This window comes from Halichoeres trimaculatus, unplaced genomic scaffold (assembly GCF_033239565.1).
Source record: "Halichoeres trimaculatus isolate MK-OKI-2021-1 unplaced genomic scaffold, fHalTri1.1 fHalTri1_scaffold_16, whole genome shotgun sequence".
NCBI lineage: Eukaryota > Metazoa > Chordata > Actinopteri > Labriformes > Labridae > Halichoeres > Halichoeres trimaculatus.
The window spans coordinates 29,864,103-29,889,213 of NW_027437194.1; the positions used below are offsets into that span (position 1 = coordinate 29,864,103).

The 25,111-nt window shown below is 41.1% G+C and overlaps 1 protein-coding gene across 2 annotated transcripts in view; it reads right to left on the bottom strand.

Annotated features, from left to right (window-relative positions):
• Positions 1 to 25,111, bottom strand: part of sfswap (splicing factor SWAP) — a 96,399-nt gene that overhangs the window by 13,194 nt on the left and 58,094 nt on the right. For both annotated transcript variants that reach the window (XM_074690408.1, XM_074690409.1), the window contains exons 14-18: positions 24,869 to 25,065; positions 12,265 to 12,692; positions 9,288 to 9,419; positions 8,686 to 8,817; positions 1,934 to 2,006 (exon numbers count right to left, since the gene is read on the bottom strand). In XM_074690408.1, coding sequence (XP_074546509.1) covers positions 1,934 to 2,006; positions 8,686 to 8,817; positions 9,288 to 9,419; positions 12,265 to 12,692; positions 24,869 to 25,065 — 962 coding nt within the window. The remainder of the gene's footprint in view (positions 1 to 1,933; positions 2,007 to 8,685; positions 8,818 to 9,287; positions 9,420 to 12,264; positions 12,693 to 24,868; positions 25,066 to 25,111) is intronic.

The window sequence follows — 25,111 nt, forward strand, 5'->3', positions numbered from 1 at the left end:
TGCTTAACTTTGTTGGGCAGCAGTGCCATCAAAAGGCCTTTTGATCTTCATGTTGTTAATAGAAATAACAGATTTTGGTGCTGATAATGTGATTGTGAATGGTGGATAATGAACAGGCAAATATAAAATTGTGAGACTATTTCAATGTCATTTATGAATTCCTCAAAAGACCTTTGATCAATTACCTTTGAGGAAAGGGACTTTGAAAATGATTACATATAAATGTGACTGACATATGCCCTGTTTCCACCAAGTGGTTCAGTTTGGTTTCGTCTCGGTACGGCACGCATTTTATGGCGTTTCCACTGACTAATCCCAAAATAACTGAGACAAGCCTACTAAACTGATCTGATTCCAGAGGGCGGAGCTACATCAGTGCAGTCCGTTGATTGGTCAAAAGACCACCACAGTCTTCTCTAAAACAAAGCTTGATTGTTCTTTGTATGAAAGAGCTAGATGCCGATTACAAAAAAGAGTAATTGCTGGATGTCATCCATCGTTTCTCTTTGTTTACTGTGTCGCATTTTTCTTCTTCGTTGGATTTATTAACGAGGTATGCTGTGCCGTGCTGCTATGCCCTCACACTACTACGTAGCTGATTCTGCTTTGACATCCAGCTTACACGCCACCTTCCACGAGGGGGTACGGTTGGCTGTGGAAACACAAACAGGACCAGGCTTTACCGATCCAACCCATTCCAAACTGTACTGATCCAAACCAGACTGCTTGGTGGAAATGAGGCTGTATTTGCCACGGTGTGAAAGCCATACAAAAAGCTGAGGGAGTACCAGCTGCTAATGGTTGCTGTCCCCAAAATGTGTTTCCATGGAATAAAATGGATGTGCCAGTGTGAGATTAACCTAGCTGCTGATGAAAGACAGTGCAAAAAGCATTGTCCTTTAAAGAAAGTGGCTTCACACAAAGCCAGGCGTATGATTGTTGTAATTAAAAGTTTGATGGTCTCCAGAACTATAAACACTTAGCAGGAGGCTGTGGCTTCTGTTAGCCTCACCCATTGGAAGTTATCTAAAGCAGAGCACTACATGTTCCTGCTAAACTGCTAACTTATTTTTGACCAACATTAAACTAAAGAAATGAGTTATGACCACAATGCTAACATGTTTCTCATTGTGTATGCTTTGGTTAACACGCTAGCAAACTGTTTCCCATTCAATACAGTTAAAGAGCAACATTTTTAGCTTTACAGCTAAATTCACATTTGCACAAAATCTCAAAAAAGTTTTGGGGTGAGCTCTGTGTGTGAATCCAAATAACAACTGTACCAAGATTTTTTCCAGTTAGCATTCTTATAAAATGTGTATGTCATGTTTGGATCAGCTGGTGTAAGAGCAGATGAACAGAACTGCACACCACCACTCTACCATCCAAAAGAGAGGCTTCAGACATGGAAAAGACTAAAATATAAAATTTAAAAAATTTCCAGGCAGTTGGTCAGTGAGAAGAACCTTGGGGAGGGTCTCTGGTTGCTAATGCTTAACCCAGCCAGCTAGCTGCAAAGTGCATTTTCCTTTTGGTTCAGTATTGACCAGAAAAATAATGCTAACCCTTAGCCCCGTCTACACCTGTAGCATTTATACAAAAGGACTGGAGGCTGTAAATGGTGTTATACACTGTATGAACAACTTTTAGGGTAATCAAAGTGCCAGATATAGTGCTAAAAATGTTATCCATTAAAACACGAGAAGCAGCAGCTGAACACAAAACTGTACTGAGAGCCACTTAAGACTCTGAACAAAAGGTTTTTGAAGGTCTTATATAAAGCCTACAGGATATTTTTGACTGTGAAAACATACAGCACGATCCGTCAATGCACTTTGCCTGATGGAAACAAAGAACAACACTCGACTGTTGTTTTCAGCAAGCTGTAAAGGTCGGCAAAGGACTTACTCAAGATAAAAGCTAAGAACAATACCTGAGTTATTTTGGACTGCACCGAGGATACTATAGATGAGGACACTGCCTTGTCTTTCTCCTGGGATCCACCCCTGAAGAGAGAGGAGATGGAGGGAGAGACACAGACAAACAATAGAGAGAAAAGGAGAGGGGGAGAAAACCAATCATGTTAGCAGGGTAGGCTATGCAACATTTATGATATATTCTGCAATCTTCAACGTCAGACACCATGGAGAGCTCTTGAAGGGGGAGGAAAGAATGAGCAGCAAGAGAGGAATGACATGTGACCTGTACAAAGCAACCTCCACCTCAGCAATGTCAAACGCAGTCAAGTACAAAAATTATGCAAACATGTGAGGCGCCAAAAAACGCAGGCCTCAGACTCTGCTCCGTGGCCCTGTCCAAAGCCTTTAATCTCTGTGCTGTTGAACACTTCATAATTTATCAAGGGATTTTTAAAATAGAAAAAGTTATGCCCGTCAAGTTGATTGAACACAACAGGTGACGAGAAATTGCAGAACAGACGGCTGCTGATGTTCTGGGGTTTTTAGACTCCAGCTGCCGTGAAAAGTGGGACAGTTTGGAGTACATAAGTCTGACTGTGTTAGTCAAATGAGTGTTACACCCTTTACTCACATAGCCTGGGGTTATTATAGCATGATGCTCTGGTTCCATCCATTTGGAAGGAAAGTGGAGCTCAGTGCTTACAGAACCAACTCCAGTACGCAAAGAGTTTTTTAAGAGCTAGCACAACAGGTGAGACTGAACTGCTGACAGGATCATTGGCAGAATGAGGGAGTGGATTCACCAAAAACTCAATCAGTCTCTTCTTGGAATAGATCTGCTTATTTGACAATAGTGCTTCCTAAAAAGAGCTGAAAAAAATCACACGTTTTCAAGAATAATAATTATGTTTATTTAAAAGAGTCATTACTTATAAGCAAACTGACTCTGTGTACAAACAACTGTATTCTGCATTCAGCCTTATCCCTTTGAAAAGCTAGAAATATTTTCTCAATTTGGAGTACCTGTTACGGCTGGGCGATTATGGTAAAAATAAAAATCCTGATTATTTTAAGTGATATTGAAATCATAGTTAATATACACAATTATTCATTTATTTAAAAACTTCAGTTCTGATTTAAACACAACTTTAAGGAACCAGCAAGTATTATTGATACACATAAGTCACACACACTCGCTGTGGCTGCACATGGAACACAGAAGAGCTATGAAGCACAGGAACTTGCATACATCTACACTGTGTGGCATATTAATTGTTTTTCTTCGATTAAATTGTTTTTATGATTGTCAGATGGCAAAATTGAAATCACGATTAAAATCCAATTAATTGTCCAGCTCTAGTACCTGTCATCATCATTTTTGGACGTCTGACTTTGGTCTCCTGAAAGTGGAGACTGTTACTCCAGAAGACGTTGCCTGATCGTCCATTTAAAATGTCCGCAGTACCCCCATCCCACTGCGCAATGTGACTTTGAAATTATGTAATAATAATAATAATATGATTTTTGACGTCCAAGTCAGGTCTCCTGAAGGTACAGAATGAAAGTTCTTATCACGTCTTTTTCAGACGTCTTATGGAGGTCGGATTAATGTCTAAAAAAGGTCTACTAATGACGTCTGAATGTTTGGATCCATTTTGAACGTCTCATTAACATTTAAGCCGCGTTTCCACCAAGCAGTCCTGGTCGGTTTGTCTCGGTACGGTGCGCCTTTAGAGGCGTTTCCACAGACTCATCCCGGGACGGATCCCTAAAAACCGAGACGAGCCGTCCCACTTTTTTGGGACCCTTTCGTATGGGTGCCAGACTGAACCGATCCGCTCTTGGGAGGTGGAGCAACACACTGCAGACTGTTGATTGGTCAAAAGAATCGTCACTTACCCCAACAGCGGCTGCATTTCTCCTGGCGGCACACAGACTTCTCTGAAACAAAGCTCGATTGCACTTTGTAACAGAGAGTTACATGAAAATCACAGGGAGGACGAAATGCTGCATGTCTTCCATCCGTGCTCTTTGTTTACTGAGTCGTGTTTTCTTCTTTGTTGGATTTAATCGTGGGGTAAGCTGCTACCGCGTCGCGCTATTGTTTACCAGCTGTGGCTTCTGGCATGCAGCTTACACGCCGCCCACCACGAGAAGGCACAGTTTGCTGTGGGAACGCAAATGGGATGAGACTTTACTGTCCCAAACCGTCCCAAACCGTACTGAACCGACCCGTACTGCTTGGTGGAAACGCAGCTTTAGATTTGGTCTGCAAATGACGTCCAAATGCTGAATGTCAATACAACAACATCCAAAATGGTCAGATTTAGATGTCAAAATTTGTACCCATTTTGCACGTTGCTCTGACATCTAGATATGGTCTTTGAAGGACCGTCTCTACGATGTCCGGTGTTTGGTGCGATATAAGAGCTACTAGGCAAAGAGACGCTCAAAATCTGTGTCCATGCTGGGCCTTGTACCAGCGTCCTTCCAGTTCCCGAGCCAAGTCCCTTTAAACTGAGCCACTAGCTGTGTTTCCATTACACCAGGAATAGCACAAAACCTAAATATCAAAATAAAAAACAGTAATGGAAACAACAACATTTCTAAAAACCCTTTCAAATTTGGATAAAAAGATTTTATACTCCCATGAGGTGGTTTTTGATCATTTTCAGTGTTGAAGTTTATCACAAAAGTGCAACGGAAACACTTTTTCTATAAAAACATGGCACCAGTCATGAGTAACGACACACCTCCTCGGCCACCGTCCTCTCCCAGAAGTAATTTTTACAGTTAGCTGTCACAAAATGACACTGACATGACGTCCTGTGAACGTCTGTTTTTGCAGTGCAGAGGTACCGTGGACGGCACAACTGGACGTTCAGTAGACGTTGGGAAAACATGTCGTCTGCAGTAACAGTCCGCACGTTCAGGAGACCAAAGCTAGATGTCCATTATGATGTTAAAAGGACGTCTTTTGGTTTTTGGTTGGACGTCCAATCAGTGGACTTAATATGAACGTTGCGACATCTAGAATCATTCTTGGCTCAATAGGTATGATATAGACTTGATCTGCTTGCCCATCAGATGCCTAATGTTTGGTGAGTTTGCTTTTGCTCCTTTACTAAATGCATTATAAATCAAGCCTATTTAGCCAGTTACATATTGAATTTACGTGTTCATGTATCTTGAACTAAATATCTGACAGTGCTGTGTCAGAGAAGTTAACTGAATTAATATGTCTGAAAACTGAAGAGCTGCTGAACAAGCAGGGACATAAGTCTACACTAATATGACCAGTGGAAGGAGAGAAGCTTGTTAGCTGCTTCTATTCAGCATTTGAATTTTATCTGATGCACTGTTTCAAATCAAACTTCCCACCCCCCAGTTTTAGAGACAAACTCTTGGAAAAGAGAAAAAGAAAACACTTCAAACCTACTGAAAAAGAATGTTTCACTTGTCACGTTGAACGAACTGTGATTTCTTTGTTGATGCATGCAAAATGGAATGTTTTCTTCATGTATCTGCTGCTGAAATTGGCTTGACCTACTTTGGATTCTGCAGTGCAGCGCGTACACAAATTGTTTGGGGAAATATTTGAACAGATACATGGGGTCTATCGATTTGGTTTTGCAATTTTACAATAAAGGCTTGTTTGTTTCCTTGTTGGAAATATTTCATAAAGTGCACCACCAACCCCAGGACATCAGACCAGAGTGTCCATGCAAGGAAAGCATTTGTGCCTTAAGACCTTGAGAATGAAAAATGTTGGCTCTGGTCCATCATATCTGCAGCTCCTCAGATTTAATGCTTCCAGTCTTCTCCGTCCAAACCGGATTTAGAATTCCCTGGACACCACAGAAAATGCCCAGGCTTAGTTTTACCAACTACAGCTATGTATTAATTGAGCTGGATTTACAGCTGTACTTTTAAGTTCTTTTGGGATTAAAAGACAGAACATTGCTGTGTTGATGCAGTTTTCTGCATTCTGAAGAAACAACGTTTAACCCTTATGCCTCAAATACACCAGAAACGTCTGCATTCCGACTCTGTACCTTTGCGTTTTGACTTTGTTTGCCAACTCACACCAGCTGTGTGTTCAGTCCAACAAGCTGTATGACTGACAGACAGCTAGAGTCTCAGACTGAGGAGTTCCTGCTCTTCCCTCTCCATTGGTAAGTCTCTCTTCATTCATGTTGGGCTGTAAAACCTCAAACCTGTTGACTCCTGGTCTGGCTCCACTTATTATGTTCCTTTGTCGTCATAGTCAAGCTAAACACAAACTGATTGGTGGGTGTTTTTAGGTAGTTTCTGGTCACAATTTTCTGTCCTGCTCTATCTTTCCTACACTGAATCTATGCATCACAGCTCTGCGTCTGGCAAAAATAGGACGGCTGTGTATTGCCTGCAACACGATGGACCAGCCACACAGACTTACTGCAACAGAACGGATCTAGTGTGAGTTGACACGCTGATTTGAATGAAACCTATTTGATCTGTATGCTGTAACGGAACAGAGATGCACTGGAGATGCATTTGGTGTATTTTAGGTGTTAAACACTGGATGTGTCGGCGCTGACATATTGCACTTTGAAGGACTGTTATTCCTTGACGGTTTGCACATTCTGAAAAATTCTGACGGTTTGTGATGGCCGAGGCAGCGCTCTTTCAGCTAATATGTGGTTTTTAGCCTCATTTTACTCAGGCATTTAAGAAAGCCTGTGAATTTTATTTATTTATTAATTTGTTCCATACATGAAAGCTGACAACCAAATCCATACACAGGTGCACATTGCACCCTAAAACAAACACATTCATGATAGGAAAGGAGCAGCGTGAAGAGAAATGTCTCTTATATTTGTCTGCCCCTACTTGAACAACTTTTTATAAAAGAACAGATGGTCTGACATCACATACAGTTGATTTTCAACAGCCTACATTAACCCGTCATTGATTTTAACAACACATACAAACAAAACAATACAAAAAAATAGCCTACAATAAAATAAAGAACCCCCACAAAAAATTCTAATTTAAATCTCAAAACATGCATCACATCCAATTTAATTTTCTAGCTTGTATTGACTCAATATTCAAATAGCCAATAGACAAAAGAATGCTAAGCAGATGCAGGGCAGGAGCTTCAGTCTCCAAAAAATACCGAAAATAAGATCCTTCCTGGTTATAAAACCTCCACTGAGGTTTCTGCAGGATTCAGAGACTGAAGGAGGATCTGAAGGAGCAACTTCATGTGAAAAAAGATAACGTTAGATGGGATGAACTTTGGGATGAATAAGGCTCTTTCTATCTAATTTTTCCTTCATATGCTTAACTATCTGGGTAGACCGATGTTTGTGTTGAGTGGTTACTTTTTTTAGAGCAATGCAACAAGTCTAATTTGTGAAATATATAAGCTATGATCAACGTTGACTTTGACAATGTGTATTAACCTTTTTGGAACGGAGTAATGTGCAGCGCATGATGTGAGGCTTTTAATGTGTCACATCCTTTGTAAAACAATGCACCAAGCCTTATTTGTACTGTACAGTGAGTGTACAGTACTTTAGTTTCACTTTCAGTTTCTCCTGTGGCAAGGAGCACCAATACTCAGGTGGTGTGTGTTTGAGGAGAAAGAGAGCCGAGGGGACACTCGAGATTCTGGTGATGCAGCCAGTGACCTTTTTTTATTTTAATTATTTATTTAATTTAATAAGAGAAAATGCTCAGAAATGTTCATGAACACATTATTTTTAATGTTCAAACTCTAAGTTCATCCTGTAAAATATTTTCCCAATGTTTGATTGTTGTGTTTTTTCCTTCGCTAAACCTCTGAGATCCAATTCTGTTCTTGTGTTTTTCTTCATTTTTAACTGTTTTACTCTCATGTAAGATTCAATAAACTGGAAAGAACTCAGATATTGAAAGTTTAAAGTACTCCAGAAAAATGGGCCAAAGCATTTACTCACAGGACATTTTTTTGGACCATTCCATAGTCAAAATAAGCACAAAGGTCCACACAGGCGTTTTGAGGCTCAGGTGTTTTAGGGTTAAGGGTTAGGCTGTGTTAGAGAGGAACGACATGTTGTTTTCATAGCCAACCATGTTGCTCTGAACTTTTGGAAGCCTCAGCGTCAGTGATTCTGTCTTTATGCAAGGCATCAGCTTTAAATCTTATTATATATGTTTGGGAAATCTACTAATTAAATCTACACCAGGGGACAGGCTGTAGCCCTGTTCCTACAAACAACGCCTAGAGTGCAAAAATGTATCATTGCGTCAAAACAACGCAAAAGCCCAATCTGCAAGTAGCATCATAATGATTTTATCTACATACATCCAGTACTGCCACCTACACTGACTTAGCTCTCATCCAAACCCTCTCCATCAACGTCTCCCTACTCCTTCTAAGCGTTATTTGCAGTAGCAGGACCAGACTGTGGCGCTATGATGAGCAAAGACTTCACACTGGCAAATAGTGTTTGATCAAAGTGACGCAGACGCTCAGATAAACAAACACACAGCGCTCAGGACTGCTCAGGCCACAGAGTCAGTTCAGAGGTGTAAACCAGGCTCTACACGCCTTGAAGAAACGATCCCTCGGTCTTACCACATTTAAAGTCTAAAGAAGTCATTCCGATCTACTCAGTTATTGGCTCCAACACCCGAAACCTCCAAACAAACTTTTGTTCCTTTCATGACTTTTGGTAAAACTTTGAAAAGCAATTCAGCTGCTCTTGTTTTGATTGACAGTCTTGTAGGTGGTTACCTGGAGAGACCCAGGCTGGAGGCGGGGCTAGCTGATGGGGACAAAACTCTGCTCGGCGAGGAGAATGGGGAAAGGGAGGTTTGCATCTGTCCTGAGGATGACAAAGAGCTCTTTCTTTTTTCTTGAGGGGACCTGAAAGACAAAACAAGGAGTGAAGAGAGGGGCTTGTATAATTTATCTGGTTACAAAGAAGAATACACAATTTGTCGGTGGTGAAGGTGTGTGATAACTGCAGTGATTTCAGAGTCAGCGAAGCCTTAATGCAAATAGAAGCTGTCAGTCAGAGCAGCGGTGGTCATTTGGGGATTTATTATCTTTTTATAACTAGTCTGACTTCAGCCCCTGAGAGACGGCTTGGTATTTTGTACACTGCTGTTTGAAACTTGGATAAGCAGAAAGATAAAATAGACCCCAAAAAATAGTTCTCCATTCTTTTATTGATGAATTTAAGAGTACACTCCTAATTGTGGCACAGTTAGTGTCCTCATCTTCCCTGACGGGTGTAATAATTGATGTTTTCAGGGGTAAAATAAAAGCAGCTGTGGAAAGACCCACAGCTCTACCTCTCACCAGAGGCTGACAACACCTGCTGTTAGATTTACCTGGATCTTGAATGCCCCCTGGGAAGGCTGGCGCTGCTGCTGGGATGATAATGTCCTCGCTCCTTCTCCTCACGTCTCCTTTCTGAAGAGGGGCCCCTTCTGTCCCTCCTCCCCGGGGAGCGTGAGCGGGATCTGGCCAGACAAGAGGATAAAAAGACAGCGTGAGGCGGAGAAGGAGGTGGGGGGGTATTAAATTACTGAATGTGGAGCCTGGCAGATGAGCTGGTGAATTTAAAATGAAGAACAAGAGAGGAGGCTGATAAAACAATGGCAGAATTGATGCGCAAGAGAAGGACACAAGGAGGCAAGGAGCTTTAAACCCGGAGCGATAAATGAAGCGAGAGAAACACTGCAGAGATTCTGTGAGACTACTTAAAGACCTTAATGTGTCAAAATTTACATCAAGGCAGTTAAAACTCAAGATTAACTGGTGGGACACTGGGCTACAGGAGGAGACAAACACATGGATTACTCCAATAAACATTACATCACATTGACTCTGAATATCTGAACACTTTCTGCACGCTGTAAAGCTGCAAAGAAAACACTTTTAATTATTCATGAATAATATAAGATATTAATTCACTGCTCAGATTTCTTTCTCCAATAAAGAGCATGGCTAAATTTATTGTCCCACTCTGGAAAATGTGCAGGGTATGCATGTCTTTAAAGATGTGAGACAGAGAGTTGGAGAAAAGAGTTTTTTTTTAAACAAAGCCAGAGAGGAGATGAAGATGAGATAATGTCAGCCTGCACTGAGGAGGCAAAACAAAAGCTGTCTGGTCAATATAATGAATAACAGCAAAAACATAACAGTTTGAGCTCCAGTTTCTAACCCCTTATCTCAGTCCTGACACATTTAATTCTTTCTCCTACATATTTTTCTTTTCAGTCTCTGAGTTTTAAGTCAGCATGTTTCCTGTTCTTTTCTAAGTTTCACACTTGTGGTGTGCTCCATTTGTATTCTGAAGTCAAAATTTATGAGTTCTGAGTGAGAAATTTCAACTTCCGAAGGCGGAATTTCCTACTGGGAAGTCAGGGATCTGCACTGCCCTGGAGTTTACAATCAAAGATGGCTGCCCTGGGTGTAAACAGTAATTCAGCTCCATATATTCCATTAATTTTAGAAATTCTGCAAAGTGTTTGTTGCAATAAATCAGCCGTATACATAGTACTATTTGATGTTTATGTATAGAAAAATTGCTGTCATGGCAAGTTTTCCTGACCTGGCAACTGGATCACTTTTAACTTGGAGTTTGGATGTAAATGGAATACACCGTTAAGCCCCATTTCCACCAAGTGGTCTGGTTTGGATCAGTACAGTTGGGTATGGATTGGGTCAGTAAAGCCTGATCCTGTTAGCGTGTCCACAGCCAACCGTGCCCATGTACATACCAAGCCATAAAAACTGACTTTTACAGCTTTAAAAAAACATTTTTACAGCCAGGTTCAAAACCGTCTTGGTCCGTCTAGGTGTGAGACATTAACTTCACTATTGGCACACACTGTGCAGGGGGGTGAAGTTTTTTTTAACTCGGCAGTTTAAAAGGTGTTAGGATCTAGGTCTGATTGTCCAATCAGAGACTCTGCTCACATGACTGATGGGCACCCGATAGCTGTTAGAAAGGAAGCTCAAAGCCCACGTCCTATCCTATATGGTCGCGTTTGCTGATTGACTTCATTTCAGTTTCAGGAACAGACGGATGACATCGCAGAGACCAAGTCCAAAATTTATTCAGGGCATGGCAGCTTGACACAGCATACCCAGAAGACAAAAGAAGAATGTTACCCTCATGAAGTTGAGTGGAGACTTAAACAGGGTTATTTGTTGAGGTTTTGCACCACCTCCTGGGGTCAGCTCTGTATATCTGGCACCCCTACAGAAGGGTACAAAAAAGTGACACGATACAGGTTGGTAATTTGGGGACCTGTCCCAATTTTGTTTGAAGGAAATACCACAAAATGCGTGCTGTACTAAGACAAATCGAACTGAGCTGCCAGGTGGAAATGTAGCTTTAGGGTCCTTTAAAGCAAGAATGGAAAAAAAAAGACAGAAGAAGTTTCTGAACCAAGTCTCCTCTCTGTCGGGCTGCAGTAGAGGATTATTTTACAAATCCAATAATCTATTGATCATTTGAAGATGAATTTAGAAGATTTATGGTGTTTTTAAAAAGAAAGAACACAAGAATGGGCGCATAAAAAGTGTCAGTCTCCATTGAGGAGATCAAAACACGCTTCAACGTCAGCCACCAAACTCCAGAAAAGTCGCAAGAATTGCCGTCTGCAAAAAAACTCTCTGGAGGAGTCTGAATAGTCATTAACTGTAGCAACAAAGTCTCTAAGTTGTCAACACTGAGTCTTGGTTTTATCCTCCTCTTTCTTATTGCCGTCATCAGAGCTCACTCCGTGACAACAGAACGACACAATGCCACAGGTCAGCCTCTAACTCTGTCTTCTCTGCTCGTCATGTAAACAACACACACGCATTCCCACAACTGTTCTGCTGTACTTCTTCACCTGGCGTTGGGCATGAGTCTGATCGCAGCTTCATACTTCAAACTGAGTAGTAAAACAAAGAAAAAAGAAAACACGCTCCAAACCGAGTGAGGGAAAGCGAACGGTTCTGTCTTTTTTTCATAAACCGTTCCGTCCTTATTGGAGAGGAAACATAACTTTACCCACCTTCACCTTATCATTTTGGTAATTCTACATTACCAGTATGGTCATGGTTCACTCTAACAGAGTAAATTGTTCTCTACCAACGTGGCATTACAACAGTAAACAGCAGAAGTCATTAAAGTGCTCTGCCCCCGGTGTGGGATCCATGGAGACCAGCAGCAGAGGCCGATAAGGATCTGGAGAGCTACGCAGAGCAATGTCAGAATGAACCACTTTTTTCTCCTGCTGTATTGGAAAAATTTCAGATAACAGAGACAAATAGTGAGGTGGAAAAATCCCAATAAGACATCGAGCTCACCGAGACCTGCGGGATCTCCTGTAGGCACTGGGTAGAGAGTGTTTGCTCTTTGAGGGTGACCTTGATCTCGACCTCCTCTTGTGTTTTTTCCTCTTTTTGTCTTTGTCCCTCGCTTTGCTCTTGTCCTTTTCTCTGTCTCTGTCTCTGTCTCTGTCCCCGTCTCTCTCCCTGTCCCTATCCCTATCCCTGTCCCTGTCTCTGTCTCTGTCCCTCTCCCTGTCTCTGTCCCGCCCCCGGTCCCTCTCCCTGTCCCGGTCTCTATCTCTGGTTGCTCCTCTGGAGGTAGTGTAGGAGGATGAGGAGGAGGACGGGGCCTCCCTGCTGCGATGGGCTGCCTGGTTCTCCATGGTGGGTCTTTGATCCTGAGGAAGCGCAAAGGACAGCTGAGGAGGTTCAGGGTCACACAGAAGAGACAGAGCCTCTTGGATCTAGGGAGACAAAAGAAGAAACAGAAAGCAAAATATAAAGGCTGTGATAAAAGAAACACTTCAGGCTTGACAGTTTTTCAAGATTTATTAAAAAACAAGAAAACCAACACAGACTGATGACTTCAACCAGCCACTATCTGTGCTTCATATGAGGAAAGTTAAATTATTTTCAAATGATTGATGTGTATCGAATAGTGGTTCTTCTTTTTTTTTTTAATTCTGTACAGCACAGGAGCTCTGAGTCTTCTCAATCAGACCAGCTCTCCACAGGTGCATTTACTTCATATATACTGGATCCAAATTTCAAGACCAGTTATAAAACAGAATCTCAAAAATGGTCTCAAATGCAAAAAGAAGATAAAAGAAAACTAAAGTAATGAGAGTCCGCTTAAAACCTTTTTAAGATCCAGCAGTACAAAGTTTAAATTCTTCCTGTTTTTTAAGTGGTCTTAAAAGTTTTTGGCAGTGCTGAAGAAAACCATCTTTTATTTTTCACAAATGAACCATCTCTGTACTGCTTTCTGTGTGACTGGTTTTTCACTGGTTACATGACCCAGACAAGTCTTTAAATGAAAAATGAAAAGGTATCCAAAGAGCATCTTGATTATTAAATTAGATGGTACATTTTGGCCAATCAGTAAAGGAATGGGCTCTCTTGCAGGGATTTTATCTGCTGTGACAATATTTGAAAGTATTAGATAACTCTAGTGAAAGGCAGACAAACCTAAAAAAATAAAACTAACTGTAGTCAGTATTTTCAAGGCCAGACTAAAAACCCTTCTTACATCCTGTTTAAGACTGAGGGCTCTAATTTTGTAGACCAGGCGCAAGCGCAGGCGCACCTGCCCTGAGCCGGCCTTCGCCGCGCAGGGCAGGTGCAGTACCAAGAGAGGTGTAGTCAAGGCGCAGGGGAGCGCAGAGGAGCGCAGAGGAGCGCAGAGGTGCGCGTCCACGCCTCCCTTCGCGCAAATGGCAGAGAGGGAGGAGAAAAGCTGTGAGTGGGTTTAACACAGCCGAGCGCTGTTTTTACCAATCAAATGAGCGCCTCTCCTCGCCTTTAAATGCCCTGCGGCTGAGGCTCAGCGTCTGATTGGTCTGAGTGATCCCCAGCACTGCAGAAACAGTGCTGGTAGTGGAGACGGTCAGAGCCGCTGTGCCTACAGCAGGTCAATGGACAGCGGGGCACATCGGAGGATACGAAGCGCGTCACCGTGTGGGCCAGCTACTGGGACAGATGTGATCTGTTCCTTTGTCATTAATAGGAGTACAAAATGAAGAGACAGTTACACAGCTGGCTTATCCATTCAGAATACTTTTGATCCACCTGCACTCCTGGTTTGTCATCGCCAAATAGCAGAACCTTTGGTGATATACTGTATACTCTCCCAGTGTCTCCACCTCATCCTCCTTACGATAATGTACTCCATCTTTTTAGATCACGTTAAAAATAAAGACTAAAACAGAGAAATATGGGAAATCACAGGTAAATCCTGAGTGACACACATTTATTTCGTCTCTTTTTTCTTCGTCTTTTCTCTCCCTCTTTTCTTTGAATTAAATGAAATGAGAGAACCAGATATATACTCAGTATCAGATGTTAAGGCTGTTTATTGTTTAATTGCAAGATGTGCATCAAACTTCCAGCTGCTGTCAGGTTAACTTTCCATTATGACAAACGGCTTTAATCTGACATCAGATGTGACGGGACAGTTAATATAGATATAAATGTATATGCTGGTTCAGACAGTTACATTAAATAGTGATTGCTGTGATTGTTTATTGCATTAAAATGTGCCTGACACTCTGGAAACCTGCCTCTGAGGCTTTGTTGACATGTGCGCACATGTGCACCTGTCACCAAATTACAGCTGCGGAGGGTGCTCTCCGCCCTGCGCCTAGGATAGACCAGGTTGGAGCTGGCGAGCTTTCAGCGCACTTTTTTGGCACAAAATTGTCACTGCGCCAACGTGAATCTGCTGACACCTCCCCCTGGCGCGCTGTCAACTCCCCCTGGCGTGCCGTCACACCCATCTCTGTGCAGACAGTCTACCAAATTGTCAAATTGGCAGTGCACGGCGGTGCGCAGCACGAAATTAACACTGCGCAAGGTGCGCCAGGCTTGCGCCCCCGGCGCCACGAAATTAGTGCCCCGAGTCACTGTGATTCATGAATAACTCAAAGTGAAGGAAAAAAGCAAAGAAAATGAGAGAAATAAAACAAAAATATGACTTCATAATTGACGAATGACTTGCAAGATGTAAGATTAAAAAATTTGAAATATTTAGATTTAGATTGAATGTTTTAATGATTCAGATGTTTGATAAACTGATGTGTTGTTTTGTGTAAAGAGCATTAAGTCGCATCGTCAATGAAAGGTGCTGTATGATTATTTTGAAGAGAAATTATGTGTATCCTATAATTTTTGTAAAGAACTAAGCAGATATCTTTTCTTTTCTCATATTTTTCAGGTGCTTTTTAAAAGATCAATTTTGTTAAAACTAATTTATGTTGTGTGTTATGAAAAGGTCATTTTAATCTGTGTTTTTATTGACCTTTCTGGTTAGCAGCATAGATGTAGCCAAGAAATCGGTGATGGATAAATCTATATAATCTGCCTTTTTTCTAAAGGTTGATGGGTGCACTAAAAGGGTCATTTGATCATAACAGAAGGTCGAAAATGTTCTCACTCAGCTGATTGATATTGTGTTGTTACATAATTTATGTGCAGTCCTCAGGCTATACACTGAGATCCTTGTATCCTCTGCATAATTCCTCTAATTAACCCCGTGTGGGTCTGTCGGCTCATGTCGGCTTGGTCTGGACGTGGTAAGTAGATTAAACATGGCGTTAAATCTTCCAAGGCTCTTCTTCCAGGGTAAGGCCTTGAATTGCTCCTCCACTCACTTGTGTTACATATGTATGACTTTCTAGCACTGAAAGAGCAATTAGATAAAAAAGACACTTCTTATTTACTAGCATTAGCATAACTGGGATGACTGCTCGAGGCGTAAGTTATGAGTATTGACGGCAGAAAGGAAATTACTTCAATCACATCATTTCAATGGCTCCACCTCTAACCCATCTGCTGCCATTAGTAGGAAAAACAGAGAGAGGACAAAGAGAGAAGGAACACATGATGATGAAAGAGGGAGGCAAATGAGACCAAGAGAAACAGGCGGGAAAGAAAGGGAGGAGAGAGTTCAAAAAAAGACAGTCCATTGTTAGAAAAGCAGGCAAGGAACGACGGGGAGAATATTTCTTAAACTTTTCCATTTGCACACTATCTGGAGGTGTTTGGACTAAGGGAGAGATAATGAAATGATGGAAGTTAGGTTTGGTTTAAAATTAGGGCTGACACATTGAAGCTTATCCCAACACCAGGCTGAGAAAACATTTGCCCTCCCACACCTGTGCTGGGAAGATAGGGAAGTTTGGGACAGTAAGAGTAGTTACAACAAGAAGTTAAGAGAGAGGAGGAGATTAGCCTGCCTGTAAAATACTTCACAGGACTCTTTAATGAAAGTTAAAGTTTGAAATAACAATGCTGATGTACTGGGTAAAAACAGCTGCCAAAAAGAGTTTATCACTACAGGTTCTTCCTGTCTATGTCTCTATGTTGCATGGTAGCAGCCTGCAGCTTTAAAATACAATAATCATGAAAATAAATTCAGATTGGAAGTCGTGTTGGATGTCAACACTCCCCCGAGTCTGCTTGACCATCACGGGGTCCAGAGCCTTCAGTCGCTCTACTCCTCGTCTCTGGAAATCCCTCCTAAAGGACATCTGTGACATTGACTCACTTACTTTTTCAAATTCTACCTCAAAACCATCTATTCCACCTGGCCTACTCACTCTGACAGCCATCCATCTTATCTTTGAATCAATTTCTTTCATCTTTTATGTATATCCATTTTCTTTTTTACCTTTTGTGAAAGTGTTTGTAAACCATGTTTTATGCAGCTTCCTTTGTTGCCTTGAAAGGCACCTTGAAATAAAATGTATTTTTTTTTAATCATTGCATTCCAAGAAAAAAAAACTTTGAATGTTATTACTGTACACTAACCTAAATTATACCATGGTCAGTGAGAATTCCAACGTCAACTGGCTAGATTGGTCTAATGCACGCCAGTTGACAGTTAGTTCGGCAAGTTAAATCACCATTGTATCACTCCGCTGTGCGCGTTACCATAGCAACGCGTTACACACATTTCAACGCATGCGAGAGCAGCCTGCGCTCCTACTGGGAGCCGTCTCTAAAGCCCGGCTCACACTACAGGATTCTCGGCCCGATTTAACTCAGATTCAGTCCTCCCGACAATCAGAGAAGAAACCTGGTTGGGGACTATAATCGGGCCCGACGTTCGGCCAAGATTATCTTCTAGTGTGATCGGTTGACAGATGAATCTTTAGCCCCACGATCGTCTCACAGACTCGTCAAACATGTTTGATATTTATCTGGATGATTACAACATTTATTCTCACTGAGGATGACAATAGACAAATAGAAAGAGCCCCAAAGACCGGACAACAGACAACAAACGCAGGCTGAACGTGAAACTGAAAGGCTCCGGGTCAGCTGACTGTGCACTCCACTGGCTCACTCGAGCCAGTTCAATAATGCCTTTAAAAATAACACATAACCACGCCATTTTCATACAGTAGCAAACTGTTGTTTTCTCAGTGATCGGTGTGAGATCATGCCATTATTGGCTGATACAGCAACAGTTTCACCTCTGTCCCTCTGCGTGCGCGTAATGGATGAAAGGCACCGCTGCAGACAGCTCCGCTTCTCTCTCCTCCTGTCCCACCAGTGCACTAAAAACATCAGATCAAACAACTGAGCACATGTGGTCCATCACTCTCTCTGGTCAAATTATTCATAATTTCTTTTAAAGTTTACAGTTTGTGGGACCATGGTATAAGCGGATTAAACAACGAGGAAGCGTGCATTAGACCGTTCCAAGGCACTCCGCGGAGTAACACCACTCCGCTGCGCGTCGTGGTGTTCCCACTTGACATTGTGCCTTAGAACGGTCTAATGCACGCTTCCTCGTTGTTTAATCCTTACTTGATTTGATTTGATACATCTTTGGTGTCAGTTTTGCAGAATGACTATTTTTGTCTTACTGCCCTCAACTGGTCTGGCAGTGTGCTGCGGTTTCTTTTAATTCTTGGCCTGATTTGGAAAATCTAACCAGGTCTTCATGCATCCTCCTTTCAGAATCTTACTGCATGGGCCAAAAATTGTGGTGTTTTTGTTCGTGGTAAGCGGTGTGATCTATTACAACTTGGGGGGAAAGCTCTAACACCCTGACCACTGTCTAAAATAATAAGAAAAGCAGCACAAACACACACTGCAAGAGTTTCTAACAAAAGCAAAGAGGAATAGACCTGTAAGGCTCATTCAGTGGGCTTTGGTGAATCATTAACATTTACTCCAGCTGCTGTGAATCTGTCAGATACCATGATGAGCGCTACTGAAAGCACAGTGAGCTTCCATCAACAAATCAGTCAGACAACCCTTCAGAGATGAAATGGCATCAGATCCAAACCTTTTTAAGACCTGGTGTACTGCACTTTCTGCAATTCTTTCATCCAGTCCTCAAATATACAGCACCCATCTCTGCCAGAATATTCTCCGACATGAGCAATTCCAGTTTCCCAAAGACATTCAAGCTTCAGAAGTTCTTTCTCTAAGTTCTCCCCTCAAACAGGAAGTCATTGCTCAATCCTTTTACTCTTTCATGTATCTGCAGCAAGAATCTCAAATGAAAGAGACCAAGCACAGTGTTCTCAGCATATTTTGACCTGCTGCAGGTCTGAAACCAGGAGACCTGCTTCATTTTCCACTAGATTCTGAGCGTCGTATGGCACGATGCCTGATATCACATGACAACTATTTCCAGGAAGGATAGTGGAAGACAAGGGACCAAGCGCTCTCTGGGAAGCTCTGCCCCTGAGTCATCTGTCACATTGAGATGTGAAAAACAGAAGATGCAACCAGAGCTGAAACCATTCCTTAAATAGTTCAAGTACCTTGACAACCAAAAAGTAATCGAGGAATTCCCTCTGCTTTGAGAAATTGTTTATTTTTTTTAAAGCTTGAAGCCTGGTATTTCCCCTGGACTGCTTTTAGTGTGGAGCCGACGTCACACAGTGTTGCCAACTTAACAGCGCTGTCACAATATTCAGCATCATTACCCCTTTACCAGACTTGGAAAAAAAAGGGAAAAGAAAACAACCAAAGACAAATTTAGTGACTTTTCTGGAATTTGAAGACTGACACGAAAGCACTTGATCACCAGCACACACGGCTTCTTAACAAGCTGTGGGTGCTGCCTTGGCAGGTTTGAAAATTTAAACTCATATCTGTGACCATGATTAAGTTTCGGTTTCTCTTCTCTACGTACACTCCCCTCCGCTCTGCTTTGCCGGTTAGACCAATGTCGTTGCAGTGTAAGCTTTAATGGGCAACATCAGATAAATATTAATTAATTTAATTTTTTTAATTTTAAAAAGTTACGAGAGTTTTGACCCTAGTTTGTGACTCAAATCTGGAAAAACTGTCCATGACAGAGAGTGAAGAAGCTGTGACTTAAATCTATAAATCATGTTACCAGGCACTAAACACTGGGAGCTGTCAGGCTGTCCAAGCTGGAAAGGCAGAGCCTCAACCAGTGCGCAGTGTTCATGAATAAAAACATCACACTTATAGCCCAGAACATAGGGTACTTCTCTCTTTTGGGGTCACTTTTGCTGGTCCCAAGCCCAGATAAAAGAGGAGGATTGATATTTTGACATTGAAAAAAAGACTTCAAAGACTCCAAATCCTATCAAGGACATGTCCTATTCTGAGTTAAAACATCTCATTTCTCTCCAGGTCTTATTGAACTTCAAATATATATCCTAAAAGTACCTGTTTTTGTTACTTGTTTCGAACAAATTTTCATCTGGAAGAGAATTGTCTGACTAAAATAAAAAAATAAGATTACTCGATTAATCAATGGAATTTTCAGTGGAATACTAAAATATTCCAGGGCTGCAGCCATGACTTCATGGCAGCAGTTTGCTATGGAGGAACTGGACCCAGTGTGAGAGCATCGTTAAAGCCAGGATTGAGTCTTCTCTATTCAACAGTTCAGTTCTTATTTTTCTCTGTGACGTCCCAAAAGACACACAGTGTACAGTTTTTACACCACGCATCCACCCTGAACAATAACTTGCTGCCATTTAGCAGAAACATCCATTCATTTATTATCAGGAGCCATCGATCTGAGTGCTGCGGGGGGTTTTCCAGGGTGAATACACTCTGTTGGCCACAGCAGTGTTCACACAGCATCTGAAGATCACTGGAGCTGGCAGAATAGTGACAGGAACCTACCCACAACCACCTGGCCCCACAGGCAGTAGGCCAGCACATCACACATCCCATGAGGAGCTGACACAGAACATACATCACACAGACAGGCAATCTACACATCAAATGGCCTTCACGAGTCTTATTTACACTATAAAGTCTTCTTTCCTTTTGTGTCCGTGTTTAATATGGTCGACAAAAGGATTTAAAATCTGCATAGCTGCTTCCCTCTTTTAAAACCTCTTATGGAGACGTTTGAAACCAAGCACTATCTCTCAGAGGCTCTGCCAAATGGGACACCAATGGATGAATAAAACTGGTTCTTTTGGTACAATGGAGTATTTTTTTAACACTTTCTTTTCATTAACAAAACATCACAGGACATCTTGATATAAATATCTATAACTTAATGTGTCTAAAAAAAAGACATGATTACTGACTTTGTTAAGAATCCTGGGGCAGTTCAAACCTTTGTTTGAAATAGTCAGGCAGTACAAACATTTAGGCACCATCCTTGACAACAAACTGTCTTCTGAGCCCAACTAAGATGCCATTATCAGAAAGGCCAATCTGAGGGTTTTTTCATCTGAGGAAACAAATGTGTTTTAATACCCACAAAAAGCAACTAATACTAGGAGCATCTGATCCGTTAATGTGACACTCACATGTGCCTGAGATGGTATCCTGGTTAATGGTAGCTTTGAGACGTTTGCTGAAAACTTCTGAAACAAATTTCAGAAGCTGCTTTAACAAAGAATAACGAAAGAAAAATAACTTTTGGCTGATGCTTTTTAATTTTCTCCTGGGGGACATTCATTTGATGATTAAAGCCAAAAATGATTTGGCTTTGCACAAAAAAAAAAAAAAAAAAAAAAAAAAGACTCATCTAACATGCTTGAAATGAAGTCATTATCTGGTAGATTCCCAGAGTCCTCTACAGACATGGATGTATTTTAAAAAGCAGGTTTCAATATCAAGCAGCTTGATGGTCCTATGAAATTACAGACATAACAGAAACTAAGATCTTTCAATATAAAAGAATTAAAAAATAAAATCCACAGCAACAAAGCCAGCACACGTTTGATCTTGAGAAAAATTGTCTCCTCTTCATTTTGATCTTTTTCAGCGAAAAGACACTGAGCTCATCTTTCATGAGATGTGTTCAGAATAAAAATCCCACCTTGTTTTGGAGGAAATCATTAATTTGAAGTGGAACATCTTTCAAGATCCAGGGTAATGCTCCTTATTAAAGGCAGAGCAATATATTAGAAGCTGCCATCGGGTTAAGCACAGTTCAAGCACATTACATATTACATTTACACTGAGTTTAAAGTCTGCTTCAGAAAGTGTTTTCAGAGTCAGTATCAGAGGCTGTTTCATTATTTCAGGCACAACCTGTGTGGGCTGAAACAAAGTGACACCTGTGGTACAGCAGCGCATCATAATACGCTGTGCTTTTCAAGACACAGGGAGGCTACGCTAGATTAGCCTGACAATGGCAGAGGGTTTGCACGGCAGAGTTTGTAACAACTGGAGAGTAGAGACGACAGTGTAGGGGTATTTTAAGTTCACCAGGAATAACAAAGTGACTATCCAAGATGACGGATCACTCCCAAACTTGTCATAAGATACTAAAATGTCTAACACAACAAAACTGAAAAATTAACATCTGCTGGATCCATATGTATAAGGCCAAGTTTCTTTCTACATTTTTACTGAAGTTCAAACAAAAAACACTCAGAGATGGAATTTTCTGTGGCTACCTGCAGTTTTACATTAATCATTAAAACTAGAGGATTAAAAAAACAGTAATGGATGAAAGAAAACCTTTAGTAAATTACCATCATTAATGTAAATTATCCCTCTGGGGTACAAGTAAAGTTCAGCTTTAATACTCAATAATTACAACTCTATTTAAAATGTTAAAAATGTCATTAAAAGTGTACCATCAAAATATGTAATCGTGATAATCCTCTTTGGAAAAGTCTTTTGCTTTTTCTTCTATACATTTCCTTGTAAAGAAACAGTTTTAGGTTGTAGGACATCTGAAAGCTCTTTTCTTTTTCTCAGTACGCAGCCATACACCTCCATTAAAAAAAAGGGTGAAAGAAACAAAAATAGTTCACATTGGGATTTGTTTATCTCACGATTTTTAAATTGTTTTTTTTCCAAAGTTAAATCTGTAATTGTAGCCTTTGTTTATAAGCTGGGCTGGTAAAAAAAAGTAACTGCTTCTCTCCAGCAGAGGGCCAAATGTTTTTCTTTGACTATCAAGTACTGTGATGTCAAATCCCCTGAATAAACCCTAAAACTGACCAACATGTGATATTCATTTTTAAATTATGGCTCCTGAGAGAGTCTTTAGACAATTGAAAAAAAAAATCAAAGAACCATCATTTTAAGATTAATTGGCATCCCAAAACTTGTAAAAGAATCAAACCAGAAGAGAAGCACTTTTAACCTAAACACATTCTGATGAGATGAGATATGGTCAGTACCAGTAACTAAACAGGAGTGACACTGTGAGATTCCTGCATCCCCTCCCTAAAACGTTTCCAAAAAAGTATTAACAAAAATGAAAGAAAACTTTGCAAGCTAAATAAGGATATATAAGTAAATCACATCCATGTCTAGCAAGCAAACAACAACAGTCGTTAAGTAGACTTTTATCTGCTGGTGTCTGCATGGGGGGCAGGGAACTATCTGAATAACAGATTAACAGTGAATAATACTTCACCTTTAAATGCCATTTCTACTCAGCTGATATATACAGAAATCCCCCCCATAACCAGTCTCTCCATCTGTAACTGCAGAATAAAATGCACACCACTGCCACACATACTGACTGTAGGTGTCTGTGAATTCATTTGCACAAAATCAATAATGAAGCATGGAGGGTGAAAAAGGAGAAAGATGCCATCTGGTATAAATGAGCTAAAAATCCCACTAAGACGTTAAGATCAAGGCCGTTCTCATGTGGGATTACAGTTCTAACAGTAGTAATGATTTTCCATTGACTGAAACTCTCTGATCAAAGAGCTGACAGCAGTTCAACTTTTAAGACGCCAAAAATAAATGAAGTCCAAAGAAAGGCAGGGAGGGAAACCTGGCACTGATCTCAGGGTGGACTGGTCCAGCCAGGGGGGAAGACTTCATTATTTTGACACCTCCATACTTTGTGTATTGACAAAATATGTGTTTATCTATTTAGATTACTGCAGGTTGTTTAGTACCTATCAGATGTTCTCTGTGAGACAGCCTGATTTCAACTCCAAACCTATGACTCCAGATTAAAGTTACAGTATTTTCCAAACTATAAGTTGCACTCTTTTTCATAGATTGGCCAGTCCTGTTTTCACCAAGCAGTCTGGTTTGGATCAGTATGGTTTGGGACGGGTTGGTTTGGTGAAGCCTGATTCTGTTTAGAGATAAACCGATATAGATTTTTTGTGGCCAATACTGATTCTGATTATTAGTAGGCAAGGAGGCTGATAACTGGTATTTGAAGCCGATATTCATTTGCAGTCAAAGTGAAAATATTAGCGTAAAAAAAATTGAACAATACAAACTCCAACACTTAACTGTAATCAAATGCCTTCAAGCAAATGTTTATTAAACAGATTCCAGGCTTAGCAGCATGTTTTAGAAAGTTACACAAAAACGTAAAAAATAAACCGCTAAAGTTTTCTACAGTTAATAAAGTTTTCCAAAATTGTAACTACAATAAAACTGGACAGAATTAAGTTTGTGCTGCCTTTAACAGGCATGTTATGTAGTTGAATTAATTTTCTGTTTGGTTTTACATGACTGGTTTTAAATGACCACCTAGGGCTTCCATAGTGTAGACAGGAAGAAATTCTGTGCAGAGGAGCATCAAAGCTGAAACATCACAGTTTTGAATTGGTTTCATATCAGCCGTTGGATTAAAAAAAAAATGCCAATGCTGATATGCCCCAAAAGGCCAAAGATCGGCCCCGGTAATTGGCCCGGCGGATAATCTGTCTATCCCTAATTTTGCATTTGCAGAAGGACTGGTACCGGTCCGTGGGTCAATTGGTGCTGAGCGGCACATAAAAAATATTCAACTTACATTATTTCTGTTTGATTCATTATGTGATTCTGAGCAATGTTTTATTTTGAAAAATGACTGGATTCTCTCCGTCATACCCGTCTATGACTCATTCTTGATGCCAACCCCCCATAAAATGGACAAAAAACAAACATCTTTGGAGAGTTTCTTTAGGCAGCGTTAAAAAAAAAAGTGAGGAGACAGAAGAGGAGCTGGCCTGTGAAAATACTGTTTGACATTAAACCTGTCTGTGGCGCGAAAGAAAAGTTTGGGGACCACTGAGTTAGCTGACCATCTCTGTGTTAAGAGATAGGGCATTAAGTCATGTGAACACATCCTCTAAAACATCATTTCTGTCACTGCAGTAGGCTTTTTAAGTTTTTATTTTTCCAAAGTTTTCTTTTGAGTGGATATTTCTGGGATCTTATCTCTGTAACTGACATTTACTAAAACTCCTGCAGCAGCGTGTACATCAGTTAAGCAGGTCAGAGGAGTAAAAACAAGAGGAAACGTCATAAACTCAAGTAGCAAGTTCCGCTAAGGAATAAACTGCCCTAAGCCATCTCTGCTTTTTATTGTTAAGTTATTTCAGTTGGTGGAAAGAAACCTTCACCTGAGGCGGTTTGACTGGATGTGTATCTCCTTATACAGCGCTGCTTCCAGCTCTTTGGGGAAGAGGGTAGAACATGTGCTCATTCCAGCTTGTTGCACAAACACATACGGACCAACTTTTGTCAACCATGCACATACCTCAAGCTGTGCAGATGAATCTAGCTCAGCTCTCTTGGCGTCAGGCTCTCCCGGTAAGGGGCTGCGGAGGGTCTGGAGGAAGAGTGCCGCCTTCCTCTTCCTCTCTGCCTGTAGCTGTTTCTCCTTGGACTCCTTGGATGCTTGGGCCAGCTTCTCCCTGGCAGCAGCTGCAAGACGATCCTCCAGTTTCTGCTTGGCTAAGGTCAGGGAGATAAGAGGGTGGAAAGAAGGGAAGAGTGTGGT